This window comes from Erpetoichthys calabaricus, chromosome 16, assembly GCF_900747795.2.
Source record: "Erpetoichthys calabaricus chromosome 16, fErpCal1.3, whole genome shotgun sequence".
NCBI classification, from domain to species: Eukaryota; Metazoa; Chordata; class Cladistia; order Polypteriformes; family Polypteridae; genus Erpetoichthys; species Erpetoichthys calabaricus.
In genome coordinates, this window is record NC_041409.2 from 72,393,037 (window position 1) to 72,416,358 (window position 23,322).

A 23,322-nucleotide genomic window follows, 5' to 3' on the forward strand; every position below is an offset into this window, starting at 1 on the left:
ACACACTGTTTTAAACTGCAAAAACTCTTTTAAAGAAATAAATGCCTCTTGGATTGTGGAAAACTATCCAAAAACTGACATATACTGAGCAATTCCATAATGTTCAGTATAGAGCTGTTGATCACACCATGAAATAGACTACCATAGTGACCTAATTTCAGTAAAAGTTACTTGCATATTACATATTATGTCATTGTTTGTATCAAATAAATTTATGTACAATGTTTGTATTAAACAAAAACTGCATAAAGCCAATTTATTGCCTATATCATGTGTATGATGCCTATAACACTATTATATGCAACAATTGGCACGCGACAAAACAAAGTCAGAGTTAACTTTCAACTGGTAGCTTTACTGGGAATACAGCAGCTGTAGAATTTGCATAAGTCAACGACAAAGATTATAATAAAGAACTTATCTTTGTGGGAAAAGAAGCAAAATACATCCATTTTAAATCATGACTAGCCTTGCCATCAATTCCTGAGTTGAAAACTTGGGTTAAACTAGAAGAATACTAGGAACAAAGGATAAGAGCCTGAACTCCAGTACATTGGAAAAAAAAAACAACTCTATAAGTCACTGTAGTGTAACCTATGAAAAAGGCATCTGGTGCAGGCCTGGGTTTAGAAACAATGCTGGTGTTGCTCCTTGAGGTCTGAATAAAACTGCCATCCAGGTACGATGACCTCTTTCTTTTTTTCAGCAACACTTTTACGATAGGCATTAGATTTTGTGAGCAGTGTAAAGTCCTGTTTTCTCTCAGCCTTCTCTGCCATTGCATCTGCTTCTTCTTGCATTGCCTCAATGCTAGTGATTATTTTCTGTCTCTTTGCTGCCACTTTTGTGATTTCAGAGCGGAGCTCTCTCTCTTTGCTTGTCATTTTCAGTTTCCTTTTCTTCTTTTTTTCATCATCAAGGTATTGGACATATCGCATCCTGGCATTTCTGCAATGCTGTAAAGAGGGGCTTTGGCAATACTCCATCAAATGAGCCACCAGTCAAAGAATCATTTATAAATATAATTGCCTATACATGTCTCAGTAGGTGGAGACATTACGCAGCAGAGGCCACGACCTAGCTCAGCTGTCATCATATCTAGATTTACGAACAGCAAGCTGTTTCAAACAGAAAATTAAAAAGCGAAAACAGAAATAATCTTTCTTGTCCTGGAATTTTATTTCCAGGACATTTGGCTATTTCGATCAGTCTTCCAGGTCATTTCAATGACTGGAAAATAACCCTCAAAATTTTCAGGTTTTCCAGGACGCATGGGAACCCTGGGTAAGGTTGTTTCATTAATTGTCATTAACTCTTAACTGACATTTGTTTTGTTTTTTTTTTTATGTTACTAATGTTCCAGTGCAACACACGGTTTAACCTTTGAATTTTAGCTTAATAAGATGTATTAGAAGGGAAATCAGAGATCCTCAGTATACTTTAATGTCTAATTATTTCTTATGAAAGAAATGTTTAATCAAATGTTCTTTTGCTATATTTCACAATTGTTTGGTCTATATTAACATTGACTAGTTCTGTATTATGGTTCTGGACTAATCAATCTCTCTCTCTCATTCTTCCTAGGGCACGAAGCAGAAGCGGAAGCAGAAGCAGAAAATGGCCGACAGTGAGATGAATCGCGTTGTCGTCATCGTAGAAGAACTCCAGGCACTCGACGGACAGATTCAGAAACTCCTGTCCAGACGAAGATACCTTAGGGTTCCATCCTCGCCATCTGAAATCAGCGTAACATCAACCCCGCGTTGTGCCGCTCATGTAAACTTCACCCCCGCGCCTCATAGGAGCGACACCGTCACCAATGAAGACCTCGGCGTATTTCAGCTATGCAGGCGGGGGTTCAAGGCTAGAACACCTCCATCGGAACAGGTGAGCATCTTGACTCAAAACCGGTTCGACCCTCTCCGCGTCCCTAGTTTGCCTTCAACCCCTGGTGATGTAATAGTGGTAGGTGATTCGATTGTTAGAAAACCTCAATATTGCATGCCCTAATGGAAAACCTTGTTTCTTGTTTTCCCAGTGCTCGTGTCCGAGGTGTAAGGAGACGTGCGCCCGCAATCTATGAGAAGCACAAGAAGAGGACAGTTGGAGCGATTGTATTGCACGCCGGCATGAACGACATAAGGCACCGACAGTCAGAAATCCTCCAGGCTGACTTTGCAGCACTAATTAAAGACACGAAGGAGAAGACCCAATCGGCAAAGATCTTCATTTCGGGTCCACTACCTCTCGTCAGACGATCAAATGAGTACTACAGTTGTCTGCTAGGATTAAACAACTGGCTGCAAGGCTTCTGCAAGAATCAAGACATCGGATTCATCAACAACTGGAACCTCTTTTGGGAAAGGCCGCGTTTCTTCAAGAGAGATGGCCTGCATCCGAACAGTTTTGGCGCCCGGGTCCTCTCTGAAAACATATCTAAGGTAATTCGTTTATCTTGACTATCTATCTCTACTCTTAACCCCTTCCGAAATGCTATTGCTGTGCTAGGACATGATAATTGTTTAATAAAATCTTCCGTAAAAGTGCTCAACATTAATACTCTAATAACCAATCTTAATGCACATAGAAAAATCTAGGCAATACGGCATAAACACCAATAATTTAATTAAAATTACTACTTTAGATGAACAATGTATTAAAACTATAAAAACAGACTATAAACAAAAAATACACACAGAGCGATGCTAATAAAAATAACTTAGTTCCTAAGTGAAAACGTGGCTTAGCTCAGATGGCGCAGCTGTTTTAATTGAATCTGCGCCTCCGGATTACAGTTTTACTCGTGCAGATCGCCAAAGAAAGAGAGGCGGTGGACTAGCAAACATTTACTCAAGCCGGTTAAAATGTAAAGATGTCAGTTTTGGTAAATTCAAGTCCTTTGAGTATCTCGCCGTTGTTATTCATGGAGATTCTCACGTTCTAGTATTATCCGTGTATAGACCTTCTAAATTTAACGCGTCTTTCTTTGAGGAATTCTCTGACTTAATGTCAATTTTAATTACGAACTATGACACACTCTTAATAGTCGGCAACTTTAATCTTCATATAGATAATCAGTGTGACCAAAAAGTAAAAGAATTCATGAACCTCCTGGACTCTTGATTTGAGACAGCTCGTTAATCAGCTTACACATAAAGCAGGTCATACGTTAGACTTAGTAATTACTAAAGGACTAAAAATTGATATAAAGCAGGTAATTGATATGGGTCTATCAGACCTTTTTCTTCTACTTTTTAATATAGAAATAATGATAGAAAACACTCATGAGATGCATATTGTTAAAAAACGCTTCTTTGACTCATCAGCAGCTTTAAAACTTACAAACATTCTAAGCAATCAGTCCGTTTATAGTGCCAACTATAATAGCGAGGATAATGTAAATAATAAGGTGGAAAGATTTAATACTAAAGTGAGAGCTGCTGTTGACATAGTTGCACCTGAAAAGACAGTTAAAAAATCTTCTAGCATTGTTATACCATGGAAAACCCAAAGAGTGCCTGATTTAAAGAGAACATGCCGTAGAGCTGAGCGTAAATGGAGGAAGACTAAACTAGCTATCCACTATGAAATATTAAAAGTTAAAATAACAGAATACAATAACACAGTCCATCTTGAGAGGCGCTGCTATTTCTCTAGGTTACAAATAACAATGCTAGTAATCCCAGATTCTTAATCTCGACGATTGATCGTCTGCTAAACCCAGATAACTCGAAGGAATGCCTCCTAAGTACTTCCAGTAAAACCTGTGAGGCTATTGCTGTATTTTTCAATCAAAAAATTAATGATATTAGAAATAACATAGTATATCTCCTTAACCCTAAGGATCCTCCTAAACCCCAGTACTCCATTATAAACAAATTAAACTCTTTCACTAGGATAGATTTACCTGATTTACATAAAATAATTTTTCAACTGAAACCTTCCACCTGCGTCCTTGACCCAATACCGACAAATTTTTTTCAAAGAAGTATTGGGCGTGCTAATTGATAATATTCTTGACATAGTAAATTCATCATTAGATACGGGGGTCTTCCCAGACTGTCTTAAGACTGCTGTAGTTAAACCCCTACTTAAGGAAAATAATCTTGACCCCTCTGCTCTTGAAAATTTTAGACCCATCTCTAACCTGCCTTTCTTAAGTAAAATTCTAGAGAAGGCAGTCATTATGCAGTTAAATGACCACCTCAATAAACATACTATTCTTGATAAATTTCAGTCAGGTTTTAGAACAAATCACAGCACAGAAACTGCACTTGTTAAAGTAGTTAATGACTTGCGGGTAAATGCAGACAGAGGCCATTTATCTGTTCTCATCCTTCTAGATCTGAGTGCCGCATTTGACACCATTGATCACAATATTCTTAGAATTCGCCTTAGTCAATGGGTGGCCCTCTCTGGCAGTGTCTTAAATTGGTTTGAATCCTACCTGGCAGGAAGAAAATTCTTTGTTAGTTGTGGTAATTACAACTCAAAGACACATGATATCCTATATGGTGTTCCACAAGTCTCTATCCTGGGTCCGCTGCTCTTCTCAATCCACATGCTTCTGTTAGGTCAGATTATCCCAGGGCACAACGTGAGCTACCATACCTATGCTGATGACACACAGCTGTATTTATCAATAGCACCTGATGACCCCGATTCTCTTGATTCACTAACACAAATCTGACTTGTATTTCTGAATGGATGAATAGTAATTTTCTCAAGCTAAAAAAAGAGAAAACTGAAATCTTAGTGATTGGCAATAATGGATACAATGAGGCTATTGGAAATAAACTGGATACATTAGGATTAAAAGTCAAGACGAAGGTAAAAAGCTTAGGGGTAACTGTTGACTGTAATCTGAATTTTAAATCGCATATTAATCAGATCACTAGGACAGCATTTTTTCCACTTAAGAAACATAGCAAAAGTTAGACCTCTTATATCATTGAAAGATGCTGAGAAATTAGTTCACGCGTTTGTTTTAGGCGACTAGATTACTGTAACGCAATCCTCTCAGGAATACCCAAAAAAGACAAATCGTTTGCAACTAGTGCAGAATGCAGCTGCTAGAATCCTAACCAGGAAAGAAAATCCGAGCACATTTCTCCAGTTTTGATGTCACTACACTGGTTACCTGTGTCATTCAAGATTGACTTTAAAATTCTGCTTATGGTTTATAAAGCCTTAAATATCTTGCCCCATCTTATATATATCGGAATGTCTGACATCTTATATTCCGAATCGTAACCTCAGATCCTCAAATGAGTGTCTCCTTAGAATTCCAAGAGCAAAACTTTAGTACTAGGGTGTTGTACCGTGTTAGCCATTATGAATGTAGAGAAAAGCCAAGCAAAATGACACCTTTTATTGGCTAACTAGAAAGATTACAATATGCAAGCTTTCAAGGCAACTCAGGCCCCTTCTTCAGGCAAGATGTGTAGTAGCGATACATTTCGGTGTCTTGTATATCTGTAGTACTAGGGTGTTGAACCGTGTTAGCCATTATGAATGTAGAGAAAAGCCAAGCAAAATGACACCTTTTATTGGCTAACTAGAAAGATTACAATATGCAAGCTTTCGAGGCAACTCAGGCCCCTTCTTCAGGCAAGATGTGTAGTAGCGGTACATTTCGGTGTCTTATATATCTGTAGTACTAGGGTGTTGTACCGAGCAAAACTTAAAAGAAGTGGTGAGGCGGCCTTCTGCTGTTATGCACCTAAAATCTGGAATAACCTGCCAATAGGAATTCGCCAGGCTAACACAGTGTAGCACTTCAAAAAAACTGCTGAAAACACATTATTTTAACATGGCCTTCTCATAACTTCACTATAATTTAATCCTGATACTCTGTATATCCAATGCATTATAATAACTATTCATGGTGGCTCTAAAATCTGTACTAACCCCTACTCTCTCTTCTGTTTCCTTTTCCGGTGTCCATTTGGTGGTGGTACTCAAAGCACCGTGATGTTCCCACAGTGATGGATTAAAAGCCAGACGTCTGCATGACCATCATCATCAAGTCCTTCCGTGAGAACCCTAAATACAAAGAGGACTATTTCATTTATGTTAGGTAGAATGCCCAGAGGGGACTGGGCGGTCTCGTGGCCTGGAACCCCTGTAGATTTTTTTTTTTTTTCTCCAGCCGTCTGGAGTTTTTTTTTTTTTTTTTCTGTCCTCCCTGGCCATCGGACCTTACTCTTTTTTTCTATGTTAACTAATGTTGTCTTATTTTAATTTCTCTTTTTGTCTTTTATTTTTCTTTTCTTCATTATGTAAAGCACTTTGAGCTACTTTTTTGCATGAAAATGTGCTATATAAAAAAAAGTTGTTGCTGTTGTTGTTGTATAGGTGGTAGAAACAAGCCATACTGACGATTGCTTTAATACTTGTTTAAACTTACAACATGTATTAAACATATAAAAAGAACTTAAGAGTGATTTGGACTACAAATATTTAAAACAATCCAAATCTGAATGGTAAACTTTAATTCTCAGACAGAATGCCATATAAACCAAGACTGATTAACCTACCGGCACTCACCCTAACCTGGACTGCTGTTTAAATATTTATTTAAAGAAACACAAATTGAATTAAGTTCAAGAAATGCAGAAATTATCAACATTAACCAGTGAAAACATACTAACCACTGTTACCTGGAAGTGATGGGCAACTGCAGGTTTTGCCATTAAGTTACTGAAATGTTCATGATACTGTCGAGAAAGAATGTCCTGAGAAAAGGTCTCATATGGATCAAATGCTTGTTCCTGCATACAAATAAAAGTTCATTGGTATCGAAACAAGTACCAAAAAACAGGAAAATTATAATATAAAAGTTGAATTAAGTCATCATAATTACATTTAAGCTGGACACAATTTTCTGTGGCCTGCAGCAATATTGTCAGTCAGCATACCTCTTACTAAGTATTAGGTACTTTAGCAAAGCACAAACAACCAAACCTTTAACATACCATATAATATTTTCATCAGTACATTCATATTTCATAATAAACTCAGATTCCCAACAACAAAGTTTTGCCTGAAGCTAATGTGCAAGAATGAAAGTCACCTATTAGGAAAAGCTGTTTAAATAGTGCAACAAATGAAAAGTTACTGCAAAACATTTTAGCATCCCCCTTAATCTCAAAAAGTGTGCTGTTGCCTTAGGAAAGGTCTAAAGGGCCATTTACTGCACATTCTATTTTCCCCACACCCTATATATCCTCTCCAAAAGCCAAACACAGAAGACATTAATTAACTTATTTTATTATCAGAGGTTTTAGTAAAGGTCAGCTGATGGAAGATCACATGACATGGTAACCAGCAAGGTGAAGAAAGCTAAATGCATGTGATGCTCTGGGTGCCTTCAGGCATGGGTGTCTTTTTCCTGGGAGACTGATAATTATTACTGAGATGGCCAAGGGCTAATGAGGGCATGCAACAGCAAGTAAGGTGCAGAAATGCATGGGGCTTTTATTTAAAGCTAACAGCGCCAAAAACAAAGGGTGGTGCAAAAAAAAAAAAAAAAACCTTCAATAAACAATCCAGTAAATAAACTTACATTCCAATAAATAATGATCATAAATAATCTATTAAAACCAAGGATAAGAGTCAGAATTAGCAGTGTCTTCCTGTTCCCGCTGCTTCGCTCTCTCTCTCTTTTTCTCATCTCACCTTGCTCACCCTTCAGCATGGCTGAGAAACTAGCAAATGTGATCCTTGACTGACTTCCATCCCAGCCACCTACCATCTGGGACATGTCAAATCTGGCTCTCTCATCCTGCCACCTCTATCGGTAACTCCCTGGACCCCTCAAGCCCATGATAGCTTCTGCTCCGCAGGAGTGATCACTCCAGGAGCAGACCGTTTAGCTTCCTTCTACTTGCACTGGCTCTTTACTGTTCGATTTCTCTTTCTTTCTTTCTCTTACGTATGCTGCACAGAATCATTGCTATTAATTCCTACATCTCACTGATTGATCCTTCAGTCACAGAAAAATGTAATTTCTGTGGAGAGATGAGACTGTCTTCCACAGTTTTCTGTAGTAGACTCGTAAATGCTCTTAACTCTGTTTTTAGTGTTCTTAACTTGCCTTTTAATTATTCTGTATTTATTTATGGCGTTACCGGAAAAAACAATAATCTGGAGCAATGCCTATTTTTAAAAATATCCCACACCTGCTCTGCCACAGACCCCAGACATACTTCACCACATTGCATTTAAGTGACCTTGGAAGAGGATGAGATTTAGTCCAACATATAAAGAAACTTAAACTTAAGAAGGTGATTGCAATGAGAACAATTTTCAGTATACTCACTTGTAAAAGTAGTCAAGTCAAATATGAATAAAAAAAATGTAAAGGAGTTTAGAGAGTTGAATATAGTAAGACATCATGACAATCAGGGTTAAACAGTGGAAAGCAAAGTTGCATTCTTGTCTTCTAAATTAAATGATTTAGAGAACAGAAATCAAAAAAATGATGTCTGTTTTGCTAGTATGAAAGAAAGTAGAAGGTAGCAGTCTCATCAATTTTTGAACTGTCATCAACTATATATCTCAACCTCTGTGATTTCCCTCCAGTGACTGAAAGATGTCACTGCAGGTATTCTTCCAAAACAAACTCAATGCACCAAAGGCCACTGATAAGGTGGTTTTTTGATTATGTTGATCACCAGACAGTTCTCAAGGGATCTTTGAAAATCTCATGTCTGTCTTTAAAAGGTTATCAAAATCATCTGTTTCAGGGGACCCGTAGCAGCCAAGCCAGGAAGACAATGACCTTAATGAAAAGGACTTATCATATGTGGTTGCAACCATTTCTTTTTGTACTCAGCTTGTCTCCAATTATCCTATGTCCCTGAAAAAGAGATCAATAATGACTCGAATAAAGCTCTTGAGATATTGACAGTCTTCAGGGCACAAGGACTTTTTTCATAATAATAGCCATTTCCGCTGTCTCTATTTCATAATGCTCTCCAAAACCTGCTTTTCTGAGGTCAGTGATGCCTCCTCTAGTCTGATTGCTATCTGTCCAGTGAAAGAGTATTATTACTCCTGTGGTCAAAAATTACTTTTTGGCATTAGACTCACTATGTTAGTCTATTTGTATTACCTCTTTGGAACAGAATTAAATAATACATTTCAGACTTGAACATACTTGTTCATCTACTTATTATTATTGTAAACTTGCAACTTAAAACCTATAACTCAAGTTTTGACAATGCTAGCAAATCTGGTTATTTGCATGTAGAGACTAGTGGTAAAAAGATGAGCCCTGCTTATTGAGTGATCCCTCACCAGTCCTCCTGTTTAATGAACATATGTAAATTTATATTTTTATACATTTTGAAATAATTGTTGGCACTGATGCAAACTTTGATACCAATCACATATTAAATAAACTTCTCATCTGTATCTGCCACAGTACCACTCATTCCACTCTGAAAACTCAACACAGATTTAAATTTGGACGCCTCCTTTCATTTAAAAACACATTTGCCGAAGAATTTGCTTTCTCCAATTATGATTTGCCTTCCACCACAATCATTATCACTCCCAATCTAGACATCACTACAATTATTTGCCAGTGGCTTCTCCCGACTATCACAAATGTCTCTTTTGCCCCTTCCCTCATGAATGTAGTCTTGCAAATGTCTTGCTTTCCATTGATTGGATTCTTCTTTACTTCCAAACAATGATTTTTGGTAAAGAATTAACTACCAAATTAGAAAAATTAATTTCAGTTTATTTTAGCTCTGTGGATGGGTTTTTTTTTTGGTATGGCCAACCATAAAAGATACCAATAGTATCTTAACATAATACTGTTTGCCAGTTGACAGCCATGGCTGCTGAAGATAATATAAGCTTGAGCCCCTTCCCGAATTTTTAAAGAGAGTGCTTATGTGGTGGACCCAGAGTATGAATCATTAAACACACAACACTAGAATTAATTTCTCTGCTTTAACTAGGCTGAATTTGATGCCTACCACACTGTGTGTGTGAAGTAAAACCAAGTAAATTACCTGGTAATTAAGGCACAGAAAGATATTTTTTTCACTTTCATTTTAGCTATCAAACTTAACTTACTAAATCATAGATTATCACAAACAAACATTTGGAGATTAAACTTTTGTTTTTGGTTTAAGATTTTAGTCTTTATTTTGTTCTACAAATTCAACTTCTTTTCTAGAAGATCTCGCCTTAAATAGCTAACTGAGGAAAAAGCTTCATTTTTAGGCTCCTCTACGTCCCCATGCAAAAAGGTGAATCCATAACCTCTGAGTGTCTTTCACCTAGGCTTTAATCAGTCTTTGGAAATCAACTGTATAATTCACTTTTCCAGGAGCTAAATACTACATTTCCTCCACAAAACAACTTTGTTTATTAGGCAAAGCAGGAGACAGAGTTGGAGGTGGCAGAGTTAAAGATGCTAAGATTTGCACTGGGTGTGACAAGGATGGATAGGATTAGAATTGAGTACATTAGAGGGTCATCTCAAGTTGGACAGTTGGGAGACAAAGTCAGAGAGGCGAGATTGTGTTGGTTTGGACATGCGCAGAGGAGAGATGCGGAGTATATTGGAAGAAAGATGCTAAGGATAGAGCTGCCAGGGAAGAGAAAAAGAGGAAGGCCTATGAGAAGGTTTATGGATGTGGTGAGAGAGGACATGCAGGTGATGGGTGTAACAGAACAAGATGCAGAGGACAGAAAGATATGGAAGAAAATTATCTGCTGTGGCAATCCCTAACGGGAGCAGCAGAAAGAATAATCAATTTAATAATCAGTCCCATGTGATTCTAGTCTTGATGCATACCTCTAACACAGAGCTTAATTCATTAGCACCATCATTTGCTGTACATTATATGAAATTGGGTGTGTTTTGCAACTTACATTACTAAAAATTAATCACTGTCAAATAGACAATCAGAGCAATAAAACACCAGACAAGTTATAAAGGCTTTTTTCAATGACACAGATTTATATGTGTACTGCATATGCAGTTAACTAATTATGATATGCTATATAAGCCACTTGAGTTGTGATTTTACCACTAAAATGATTGTTGTTCTATTTACTGGAATGATTTTTTTAAATAAAAATAATACAGATGAAACAAACAAAATGTGGCAAAACATAAGAGGAAAGCTCTAAATGGAGAGAAAATTTAACATCTTGTACTGTACAATTGAGAGCACCACATTATTCACAATTCCCGAAAGTCTAAATATAGCATTCTTTGGTATTACCCATTGCATGATTAAGCTGGGCATATCTTACTTTGAATGCCTTTAGTTTTGGATAAAACATTCTCACAAGCTCTTAAAAAGCAACAAACATCATCAAGTCTTAAAAATCTTAGGCACAAGGCATAAAAAACGTAAAGCCAATAGCATAACATACAAGAAAACCATTTTGTTCCTTTTGTTTATGTCCAATAAATTTCAGTCCATGCACAATTTTTCCATGCACAAATTTACCATCATGCCTTACTTTGGGTGCTCATTTATCCATGCACTGATTAGACGAATCTGCATGGATTTAGTTATTATTCCATTATTGAACTTACCTAATTTTAGTTTGTTTTTCTTTTCTTGCTACTACTTCCTTGACATCTTGAAAAGTACTTTGCACTATACAGTATCTTATATATGCAAATGTACCATAGAAATAAATTTTGTTGTCTATATCACTGATGAACCTCTAGCATTATCATCATCAGCTGCCCTCATCTCACTAAATACTGACATTACTTTTGACTGAAAGAATTAGGCTTTCTTTGGCAGGTTCCAGGTTTGTGCTAGTTTGGAGTTAAATTAATTATCACAATCAAGAGTCTTTATTCTTCCTCTTCAGCAATTATATTAACTAATTCCATTATGACACCACCTTTTTTGTCTTTACACAAGTCAGACAAAGCTTTCCTTTACTCCCTTTTACTTTTCTAATCTTTCTCGAGTCTCAAGAAATTGTCCAACATAAACTGGAGCCAATTGTTCCACTAATATATATCATCTCCAAAAGCTTCTCTATATGACAGTAACATTCTGCCTTTTCTTGATAATACTGCCTCAGATTTCTTACACATACATACTGTAATTTGTTTAGTTCCTGCAATATATACTTTTAATGGCATCATTTTTGCCCTTAAATAATCTTTGACATCAATCTTCTGTTTAGATACCTTGGAATAAACATTTCTAAATTAGACATTGTTGTCTTCAGGTACTGCAAAGTTTTACATAATGTAGAAGAACTATTTTCTCCTTGGTCACCACTCCTCCATCTTTCTGTTCTCATCTGGCTATTATTATAACAAATCCCTCTTTATTTACCTGTCTCAATTCTATACTACAGAGAATTTTTTCCGGGTGCCACTGCAATAAAGGTAGCATTGGCCTCTCATGTTACCCAATTGTGTGTCTGCCAATTTCTGGAACTTTTACAATTGGGCATCTCTGTTGGTTTCTGAATCTGGAGTCAACGCGTCATCTAGTTACAATATTAAGAAATAGGGCTGTTGTTCAGCTAGTTAGAATGGGTTGTCAATACCTGGTAATGTGGAAATAGTAACCCTCCAGCATTTTATTTTTGGCTATTTGATTGGTCTCTCTCTGGGCACCACATTTATTGATACTTATGGGAAGGTTTCTCCTTTTTTTATGTGGAACTTTGGAATAATTGTTTTAATTTTATTAGATATGTTCAACTCTTAACCATAAAAAAATTTCCACACCAAATATTTCAGTTTTCTAATGTTTACATTATATGTAAGTACAAAATCTTTCACATTTTCATGAGACAAACCAAAAATCTAAAACAACAAACCTCTGCTAGGTCTTCAAAACAGCTGCCCACAAGAGGATGGGGACTGTCATCTGCAGTCATTTCCACTGCATCTTCAATCAAACCCAATAGTTTCACCGTAAGCTCATGAATATCCAGAATATTGCTGAAGATTACTTCAATGTCCTGGAAACACAAAGCATAACCAATTATTTGTGTAGTCTCTCATTTTACTTTATTTACCGCATCTATCAGTCCACATAATCTGATGTTTTCCACAAATCTAACCACTTGCTTATTACATTGCAACAATTATTGACAAAGGTTTAAAAGAGCAGTTGGCACAGCACTCATCTTAAGCAGATATCCCTTGTGATGAGGCACATAAGGAGTCTATGGCAGTGTGTTTTTACTTAAAAGCAGCACTACACACGCTCTGTGGGTGTGGGCAGGACTGAGGAGCTGGGCTACTGTTGGGTATTTCATGTTAATACGAGACGATTGTTAAAGTGGTCAGCTGTTCCATCCTGGCACTTTGCAGATTGTAATTAGGGTGCCGTGGCCACAGGAGGGTAAAATGGAGTCTCAGTAGAATGGGAAAAATAAGATCAGAAACAAAAGGAATAGAACAGAGAGACAAAGAATGTGAAAGATGGAGGTTAAAAGAAAGGAAACAAAAAGAAAGAGGAAGTATCGAGGCAGAGCAAGTGCTGTATTGGGTGGAGGCTGGCAGTCAGGAATGTGATATGGTCACTCTTACTGAAGCAACCAACTGCTCAAACTGGGCTCCTGCTAAAGGTTGAGTCCTGGTGGTGGGAGAAAGGAGCAGGCTCGTGGGGTCTTCACAGATCCCAAGGGATGGAAGAGAGGACATGAGTTGGAGTTTTAAAGGGTGGACTACCTGTCTGGGGTGAGCAGAGGAGATGTCAGTTGTAGAAGCAACAACCAAGGCTTGTGTTGGTTTTAAACCTTGATTTTACTCGTTTTGACAACTTATTTATTAATGATTTTAACCGCCACTTGTATCACTGTTCAAATAATTTATTTAAAGATGAAATACACTGCACTTTGGGCATGTTTTGCTTTTGCTTTGGTTTGTTTTGTTTTAATGAAGCACTGAACACTTTTAGCACTTACATTTGCTTGTTTGAATTATCATTGCACTGGTTCATGCTTGGTATAAGACTACTGAAGTCCTAGGTTTAAGGAAGTATGTAAGCTGCAGCCACAACCCAGACAACATACACCCCCCCCCCCACATTTGGCATTTTTTAATTCAGAAAATATTCTCGAATTTAGAAAACTTGGAATTTAGAAAACTAATACCACATAATCTACTATAGGGTGGTCCAGATCTAACTATGCAATTATTGCATTGCATTAAAAGTTGCATAGTTAGATCTAGACCACCCTGTACAATTTAAATTTTTTGTTCCTCCTGTGTCTTAATTAGAAACATAGCATTTTCCATGTCTGAGACTATGCTTTTATATCACATTTACTGGATGACATCTTTCAGATATTTATTTAATAGTTACTTCAATATGTTTATCTATGAGGTTCACATAGCTGCAATTATCATATGATTCAAATTGTATAATACATCTTGAATATATTCTTAGCTGCTAATGAGGGTACATGCCTTCTCATTTATTAAAAAAAAAAATCCCAAAAAATGACTACTTACATAAAACTACAACACTTAAGGAGTATTCAACAGAATAGGAAACTGCAAGCACAAAGATATGTCTAGTGATGGCTTACAGTTAAAAAGGCAATCCTTTCAGACAAAATTCATCATAGCTAAGTCTGCTTTGCTTCAGAAATCCCAAGGTCATTTCTTCCACCCTTTAAGGGAGAAATGACTAAGTAGTGGTTTGAGTGCATCTGTGCAGAAGATTAACACTTTAGATTGACAATTAACAGTGTGACACTTAAACAGGTAATGTTTCTATTCTGTTACAATTGGAAATAAAAATTAAATCCCCTTAACAAAGATGCTCCCAGTTATCAAACTGCTATTATATTATGTGATAAAAGCTACTTCAGCTATTATGAATCACAGAAAAGTAGTAAAATAAAGATTAAATGATTGCTGGCTAAGATGAGCTCAAAGTTTTGTGTTAATATAGCAGCACAAAATATAAAATTACTAAAAAATTCAGATTAATATTATACAAGATCTGAATGTGTGTGGATCAATGAATTTTGTACCTCTTATTTAATTTTGGAAAACATGAAATGTGAGGGCTGAAACATGAAGATCATCTTTAAAAACATACAAAAAGATACATCTGTTAAAAAGGAAAAAGACAAAGCAAACACAACATAACTTGCAATACTACCATGCTATCTAGAGACTGTATTCATCTGTTTAACTAGCTGTGTGGTATAATCAAACATCCTTCACCCAAACCTTTTCCTTTCCAAATTCTCTAGACTCCCCCATTTCACACTCACTACTGATTATCAACCACTAATAAGACCCAAGTTTACGTATGCAACCATTGACTTCAGGTTAGACAACATGAACTTATTTTACCTGCTATCAGTTGCATTTTGACCCAGTAAGATACAAATGAGGAAGGACAGAGGAAAAAAAAACGCTATACAGTATTAAAAAAATGGATGTAAAGCTTCAAAGTTTAACAATTTTATATTAGGTTAGTACAATGAAAAAGTAGCAAAAAAGCTGCAGGGAACTGTTGCTCACATCAAGGTGTTTTCTGAACTTAAATACTAAAATGGAGCATACTGTATTAAAACATTGTATTGCTTGGAAAATTCATTGATTAAATGTTATGAAAAGTAACACTTTACATTTCACCACTCTTTTCCAAAGACGTCCCTTGGGCAATACAGCAATGAGTGGAACTAGAACATAAGTGGATTTTATATTTCAGCCAAAAATAACAAAATGTCAGCATCAACTAAGTACCCATTATGTAGTGAGAGATTCCACAAAAATATCAACTGGAGGATAACCCTTCTTGAAATAGAACACCAGTCCCCTGCTAATGGCCAGCAAACATTTACCAATTTACTGATTTTAAAACTTTTTTTTTTTTTGTAATTCAGCAAATATTTGAATAGAATCTATCAGTACCTAAATACAACAGCAATCATAAATTCCCTTTCCTAGAATCATGACAACAACCTATAATATATAGGAACTGTTGATTTTTATTATTCAAAATAGAAATACCAATCCAACAGAGAAAAACGACAATATCACCTCATAAGGGTTATTCTTACATGTTTAACATGCTTTACAGTTCATGTTTCTATTATTTACCTTCACAATGTCATTGCAGCCTTTTCTTTTTAGAATGTTTTCCTTATAGCCTCTCTAAGACAGTGGGAACTGCTTTTTTTATCCTAGTTCTTGTAACTTGCTATAATATTCCGAATTTATCTTTTTAACAAATCCATAATACCAATATACATCCCTAAAATAGGAGTTATTTCAGATTTGTTTTAAATCATTTTTGTATCTGCCTAAAATATCCATTTCAAAATAAAGAAGTCAAATGACGAGTTTGTTACTGTTCAATAAACCTCTAATATTAATATGATATACACTTCATATTACAGAGTAAAAAAGTTGAAGTCAGCTTCTCTTTTTTTATGATTATCAAAAGTAAGCAAAGTAACAATCATTCATTATATTCAAATCTCAAAAGTGGTGGATCCAGTTTCACTGTACACAAATGAATAAATGGTATAAACCATTGTAAAGTGTGTTTGGAAGGCAGCTCTGCAAAAATCTATTTAAAGTGCAAGTTGAAAATGGACTATCATTCTTAGCTCACTTACAGATCTTGACCAAATCTATGGGAAAAAACTGACCCAAATTATTCTTTCCATTTAATTAAACTGAAGTATTTAATGAACAGAAGTCAAAAAACAGGCAACCCTTAACTCATTCAGAATGTGCCTGATTAACTTCACATGAACATTTAAACATATATTGCTTAAGAATGAAGAGTAATTGGCATGTAACCATGAAGGTAGCCAAGGGAATTTAAAACATGCTAACATTTGTTAATTCGCTTAGACAATCTGCAGCTTATTCATCAATTTATTGATAAATTAATAATCTTAAAAAGGAATTTTCATTCCTTGGCAAAAAAAGAGCTTCTAATAATATCAGCTGGTAAAACTGGCTGATCAGGTTTAGGGAGTGGTGAAAGAGGGTGGTGTTAAACAGCAGTTTTATATATATATATATATATATATATATATATATATATATATATATATATATATATATATATATATAAAAGGTTGTATTGAAGTAATGTTCTTAAAATGAAAATGACTAATAAAGAAGAAGTACCTAACTAAAAATAAGGAAGGAAGAGAGAGCTAGTGTCAAGAAGGTCAGAAGACTATCATGGACAATTTTTTAATGCATCTGCTTTCATTTACGTTTCAAGGAATATACATTTGTTCCGTATTGAATAAATTACAATGGTAAAAGGAAATAAGTCTGGACTTTGGCTGGAACACTCAAGGACAGTCAGAGAAATGTACCAAAGCAATTCCAAACCTGTCTTGAATGTATGTTTTCTATAATTGTCAAGTTGAAACGTGATCTATTGCCAAAGTTTGAGGTCATTGTAACAGGGTTTCTTCAAGGACCTCCCTGAACTTGGCTGCACTCATCCATCCCATTAATTCTGACTAACCTCTTTGATGACTTCAACCCTACAGAACATCTGTGGAGAAACCTGAGGATGGCAGCTAACAAATGCTTCTTATCCAATCTAACTAAACTTGAGAGAAACTGCCAGGAAGAATGGGATCAACTGTCCAAGTCCAGTTGTGCAAAGCTTCTAGATACAGTACTTACCCAAGAAGACATGTTTTCAGTTCGTCATTAAGGGTTACTGAGAGTACATGGATGGTCAAAATTGGAAAATATATTCGTAAAATTAAATCTACAACACAATAGAGTATGCAGAAAATGAATGGTTCTGAATACTTTCTCAATCCACTGCATCTGCATCTTTTTATCTTGATTTATATTTCATACACAAAATACAATGACCCCTCCCTCACATTTCATGGTTTTGCTTATTTGTGGATTTATAAATAATAGCTTTCCTTATACACATATTTCTCAGCATTATATTATCACTCCTCCTATGTGCCACACTACTATCCTGATGTTGCAAAAATACACATAGGCAACCAGAGGTTGGGCGAATCTTTCAGGGGCAACACAAAAAAAAGTAGAGAGAGAGAGAAAAAAGGAAATGTGTGATAAAGATATGCACTTGCATCATGAATATGTACTTATTGCATGGGCTGTGGTTTACTTCGCAACTCTACAGAAGAAAAGCAGCACATTCAGCCAACAAAAGCATGTGTTTATTATGCCAAATCTCTTAAATGCAAATCTTAATTTTAGCACAGATTACCTCAAGAAATGTCTAAGCAGTCTAGTGTGCCACTTTCTTCCGAAAAGCCACCTTTCTAGTTGTGTTTTTTTTTGACAGTCATTCTAAGTCAGCAGCCATACTTCCTTGGTTTCAAGTGGCATTTAAATATTTTCATGTAAATGTTTAAATCTTAATTTAGGCAATTTTAAAGTGCATGTACAGATGAACATTCAATGATTAAAGGGTACTGGATGTTGATCCCACTACTACTTGATGTACTACTGACGCACCTAGTAGAGAACTTTAGGCGTTTTAGGATAACTGTGTACTTTCTCGATGTGAACAGCATAGAATACATTGGAGAAGTCTTTAAAGTAGTTCAAAAAAGGAAGGCATTTACAACGGTCACTGGTATACCAGACAAAGAGAAAACTTCACTGGTAGATGCAGCAGTGAGCAGATCTGAAAACAAAAGACTGATAAACTAGGCAAGCATATCTTGTAAAGCAGTGCTCCGCAACCTTTTCTCACCTACGACACACCAAATTTCTTCCTAGAATTCCGCGGCACATCAAAAGCCAAAATATATAGCAGTGGCGTAGCTAGGGCGGGGAGGTGTGGCGGCCCGCTTCGAGCGCCAGCTATTTAGGGGCGTCCAAACTACGGTAGTTTCCTTTTTTTTTTTTTTTGTTCCTTGAGGAGGCGCAAAAAAAAATTTCTTTCAGCTTTGGGGCGTCAAATTTTTCACCGCCCCGGGTCAACATGATCTCCAGCTAAGCCACTGATATATAGATATTAATTTAATACACAAATTTTACAATAAATTTTCATTTTTTATTAAGTATACATTTATTATAAGTATACATATATTTACTTTTATGCAATCTTAATAATTATTATAACATAATGACTGATTAATGTGATACCTGCGCTTGTTTCAATGAACACAAAAGTTTTATATTCGGCTCAATATTTGACAGCGCAACCCGAAGTTCTTGGTCAAGATCTTTTAAGCATGACCGCTTATCATTTTTTAATTAACACAAGAGTTGTTTGTCTTTTTTGGCGTAACTGGGATGGTTTGAATTTAGATGGCGATTTAGTTTACTGGGTGCCATTGCCTCGTTTGATAGCTGATCACCGCAAATGATGCATTGTGGCTTTGGAGCCGTTTCGTCACCACACCACGAGAATCCATATCGAATGTAGTCTTCGTTTTACTTCCTTTTTACAATCTTCTTTGTTTTTGTTTTTTGCAACACTTGTGCTGGGTTCTTCATCATCTGTAAGTGAAGACGAATCTTTTCCATGTAAAAATTTATCCATATTTAAAGGGGTATAAAACTAAATATGAATCACACGAAGAACGTTAATCATACACAATTCAGCAACACAACTAATAGTAATGAACGATAACTACTGTCGCAAGACGAGTGAATGCGACGTAGCACGACTAATACGTCGGCTTGAATTGAATCTAGGTGAGGGCATGGAGCGATCTGCCTATCAAAGAATACTACGGAGTTGTCTGGCGACTACGTAGGGCCTACGTCGTAGGTGTCAGGCACCAGGCGATGGGATTTATTATTTCAGAGAAATGACACATAACATTATGAAACCTTCAAAAGGCTATTTACGCGAATATTTCATTGCACGTATTCTCATTATTGTGTTTCTAAGGAGGACCGTTGAAATATTATTTAGTTAGAAAACTGTCTAATTTGACCGCGTCACACCTGTATCTGCTCAAGGCACACCAGTGTGCCGTGGCACACCGGTTGCGGAGCACTGTTGTAAAGGGTAACATGGAAAATTGCTGGACAGGAAAGAAAATTTTACAGATTTCTGGAATCCCTAATCAACTACAGAATCAACTCTATATCCATGATGCTAATTAGAAGGGTCAGCACTAAATACTTACAGTTGGTGTAAATAACTTAGTGTTGAAAAAGAAAGCATCCCGGAACACCTTGATGATAAGGTTTAGCTCTCTCAGATACTGACGCTCTTCTGCTATTTCTGCACGCACTAGGTCATCATAAGTGACCTCCCCTGTGGATGAAGGCTCATCTCCACATTGAGACTCCAACCCAATGTCTTCATCTTGATCAAACATGTCCATGAGTACCTGTTAGACAACATAATCTCAGATAAGGTATGTTTAAAAACACTTTTCTACTAAGTACAATAAATCATTCAAGTATTTTTATGTTATGTGCAAAATATGAAATATGTTTGATTAATCAGTGATAGACTATTTTGAATGTAGTTTCCCTCATCTATCCCTACTGCAGACACCAGCATTATGTATATGCTATTAAGCCAGTGTTTTGAGTACTTCATTTTATATTTTTAAATCTGGCTTCTTGTTAAATTAACCAAAAAATATGACATTCAGACAATCTCTAATATACCCATCTAGTTATGCATCTTGCCATAAAATAGTGGACTAGCAAAAATTTAGTTCACAGACTGGACATCTGTTTCAAAGAAGGACTAGGAGAAGAATTTTATGTATGAGTTTTATTTTAGTTTTTTTAATTACAGAAAACCATCACTGAGAAATTATGTGATAAATATAATGTGAAATCAACAAAATGAAGTTACAAAATTACTGTATGGTGTAACACTCAGATGCTGACAGAGACATTACCTCTTTGAAATTTGGAACATTTTTATCTTTTATTTAGGTTTACTTTATCTAAGAGTCAGATGTATGTTCGTTTATTAAATATTCATGTAGCAATTAGTCACATTCAAAAATAAGTTACAATAAAATACAATTAAACAAACTGGTAGAGTATTAAATCAGTACATAAAAAGCATGAATTTTATATTATTCCAGTATGTAGTTATAATCCAGGGGACATAGGCCTACGGTGGCTAAAACAGCTTTCATAGACATTACCATTCTACTTCAAGTGATGAAAAAAAACGGCATTTTTGTACTATTGTTAGTTGTGGAGAGTCTATGGCTAATTGTAGTTCACATTTCTTGAACATAACATTTTTTTAAAGCACCCCCCTAAAATGGAGAGGTAAAGTCTACTGTGAAGTCTCAAGCTTAAATTGTTGGGTGCAACAGACCATGATGGTAAGAAAGACATTGTGGTGCTTTCACTGTAAATTTCATTATTAAAAAAATATTGAACTACTATAACCTACAGATAATGCAGGGTTGATGTTGTTTTCAGTGTAACGTAAATACTGGTTATGTATGACAGCTTACAGAGTTATACTTAGCTGCTTTCCTCTTTCATTAATTTCTAAATAAATGACCTTCTGCTTTTCTTTTTTTTTCTTTCTTTTTTTTTTAACTTTACGAAGATCATTTAAGTGACTTGGTACGACTTCAAGCAGCAGGAGAAGTAAGTTGGTGTTGTAGACGTTTGCACAAGCCTGCCTGTAACTGTATATTTCCAGCCCTGCGCATGCGCAACTCTGCTGACCTTTAAATGACTTGTATTAGGGGATCTGCTTTGCCGTCAGGAGCAGCTACTGGACGAGTAACACAGGGAAATATAAAAAATCTAAAAGTTCAAATAACTCTCTTAGGGTAAACTTGTAATAATAATAGTAATTCATATATTTGAACAAAATATTTCAGTTTTAAAATGGACGATTTTGGAAATTCACCAGTACTTTTAAATGGGAGTATTTTTAGGAAGTTCTATTCAAGACATTTCAATGAAAATTGGAAATTGTTTATGATGAAGTAGATCAAACATTAGTAAAAAAATCGGTCAAAGTGGAGCCAGGTTGTTTCATGCAGACAGACAGATATGACGACATTATGTTCTTTCGTATTGCAAGCAAATACGAATGTAATTACCCCGATCTTCAGGCTGTCAAATAAACGAACCAGATGCCGTGGCGCAAGGTAAAGAGGCTTCGCCTCTGACGCGGATGTCCGAGCTTCGATCCCCAAGAGGGGTGCAGTGAGTGTGTACGCCTGATGAGCCCAAAATAAGGGCGAAACACGTGTCACGTACTCTTTGCATTATTTGACAGTAAACTATACAACATTCTATGATCTGCTTCTCGCAACTGAGAGGGCACCGTGGTTGCAAGCATTACCTGATAGGTAATCACCCATACAATCAGATTGTGATTCAGACTACGAATGCTATGAATGCTACACCACTAAACACGCTTGCAACGGGGTAGTGGAGGTATTTCGCGGTGAAAATGGACAGAGAACATTCTGAAACTGAAGCTGTAGCAGGTGATAAAGTTGAACATGATGACATAGAAGAACTTTTGCTGGAAAAAGGAGTCACGTCTATTGTCTGGAGAAACTTTGGAATACTGTTTCTATACTACTGGATAATAAAACAAGTACAACTTGGCTTGCAGTATTTTTTTCAATACTGTGTAATGTACCTAGGTACTGTGTAATAGTGTGACAACATGTTGACTTTATTCTCAACATTTCCACTTTAATCTCGATGGTTATGACAAGAATAAAGTCAACATGTTGACTTTATTCTCGACATTTCTACTTTATTCTCGCCGTTTGTCGAGATTAAAGTCGACATGTCGACTTTATTCTTGTAATTTGTTATTAAAGTAGAACATCGTAAACTAAACTTCATCTTAAAATGAATATTTAATTTACTAGATTTTCTCAAACCCTGTCCTAAGTTATGTAGCACATTGATTGCTTTGTGTTAAGTGTTCCTGGAGCCACGTTAATCGCTACATGCTTCTTAAACGGACTTCCTCTTGCACTAAAAAGAGGTGCAGGCAGCACACAGAACACATTAATTTCATGATATTCCTGCTCCCTGAACATTTAGAATGCTAAGATAAATACCTGATATAATTTTCATGATGAAATGCTTTAAAGCAGGTATTAATCATGTAGGGGAACGGTGGCTTGGAGGTTGCACTGCTGCCTCGCAGCAATGGGGTCCCGGGTGTTCCCTGCTTTGAATTTGCATGTTTTTCTGGTGGGTTTACTCGTGTGCTTCAGTTTCCTTTCAAAGTCATGTAGGATGTGGGGTTTTGTTATGCTATATTAACCCTACTAGTGTATGTATTGCTCGTTTTCACCCTGCGATGTGCTGGCACCCTGTTCAGGATTTGCTCCTGCCTCGCACACAATGCTTGCTAGGATGGGCACAACCCTGAATGGATGGCATAA

At 36.3% G+C, this 23,322-nt stretch overlaps 1 protein-coding gene across 1 annotated transcript in view; it reads right to left on the reverse strand.

The window, feature by feature from the left end:
- sos2 (son of sevenless homolog 2 (Drosophila)) overlaps nucleotides 1–23,322 on the reverse strand; it is a 120,031-nt gene that overhangs the window by 29,081 nt on the left and 67,628 nt on the right. Inside the window, 3 exon segments of the mRNA XM_051919939.1 lie at nucleotides 6,663–6,773; nucleotides 12,832–12,975; nucleotides 20,098–20,304. Coding sequence (XP_051775899.1) covers nucleotides 6,663–6,773; nucleotides 12,832–12,975; nucleotides 20,098–20,304 — 462 coding nt within the window.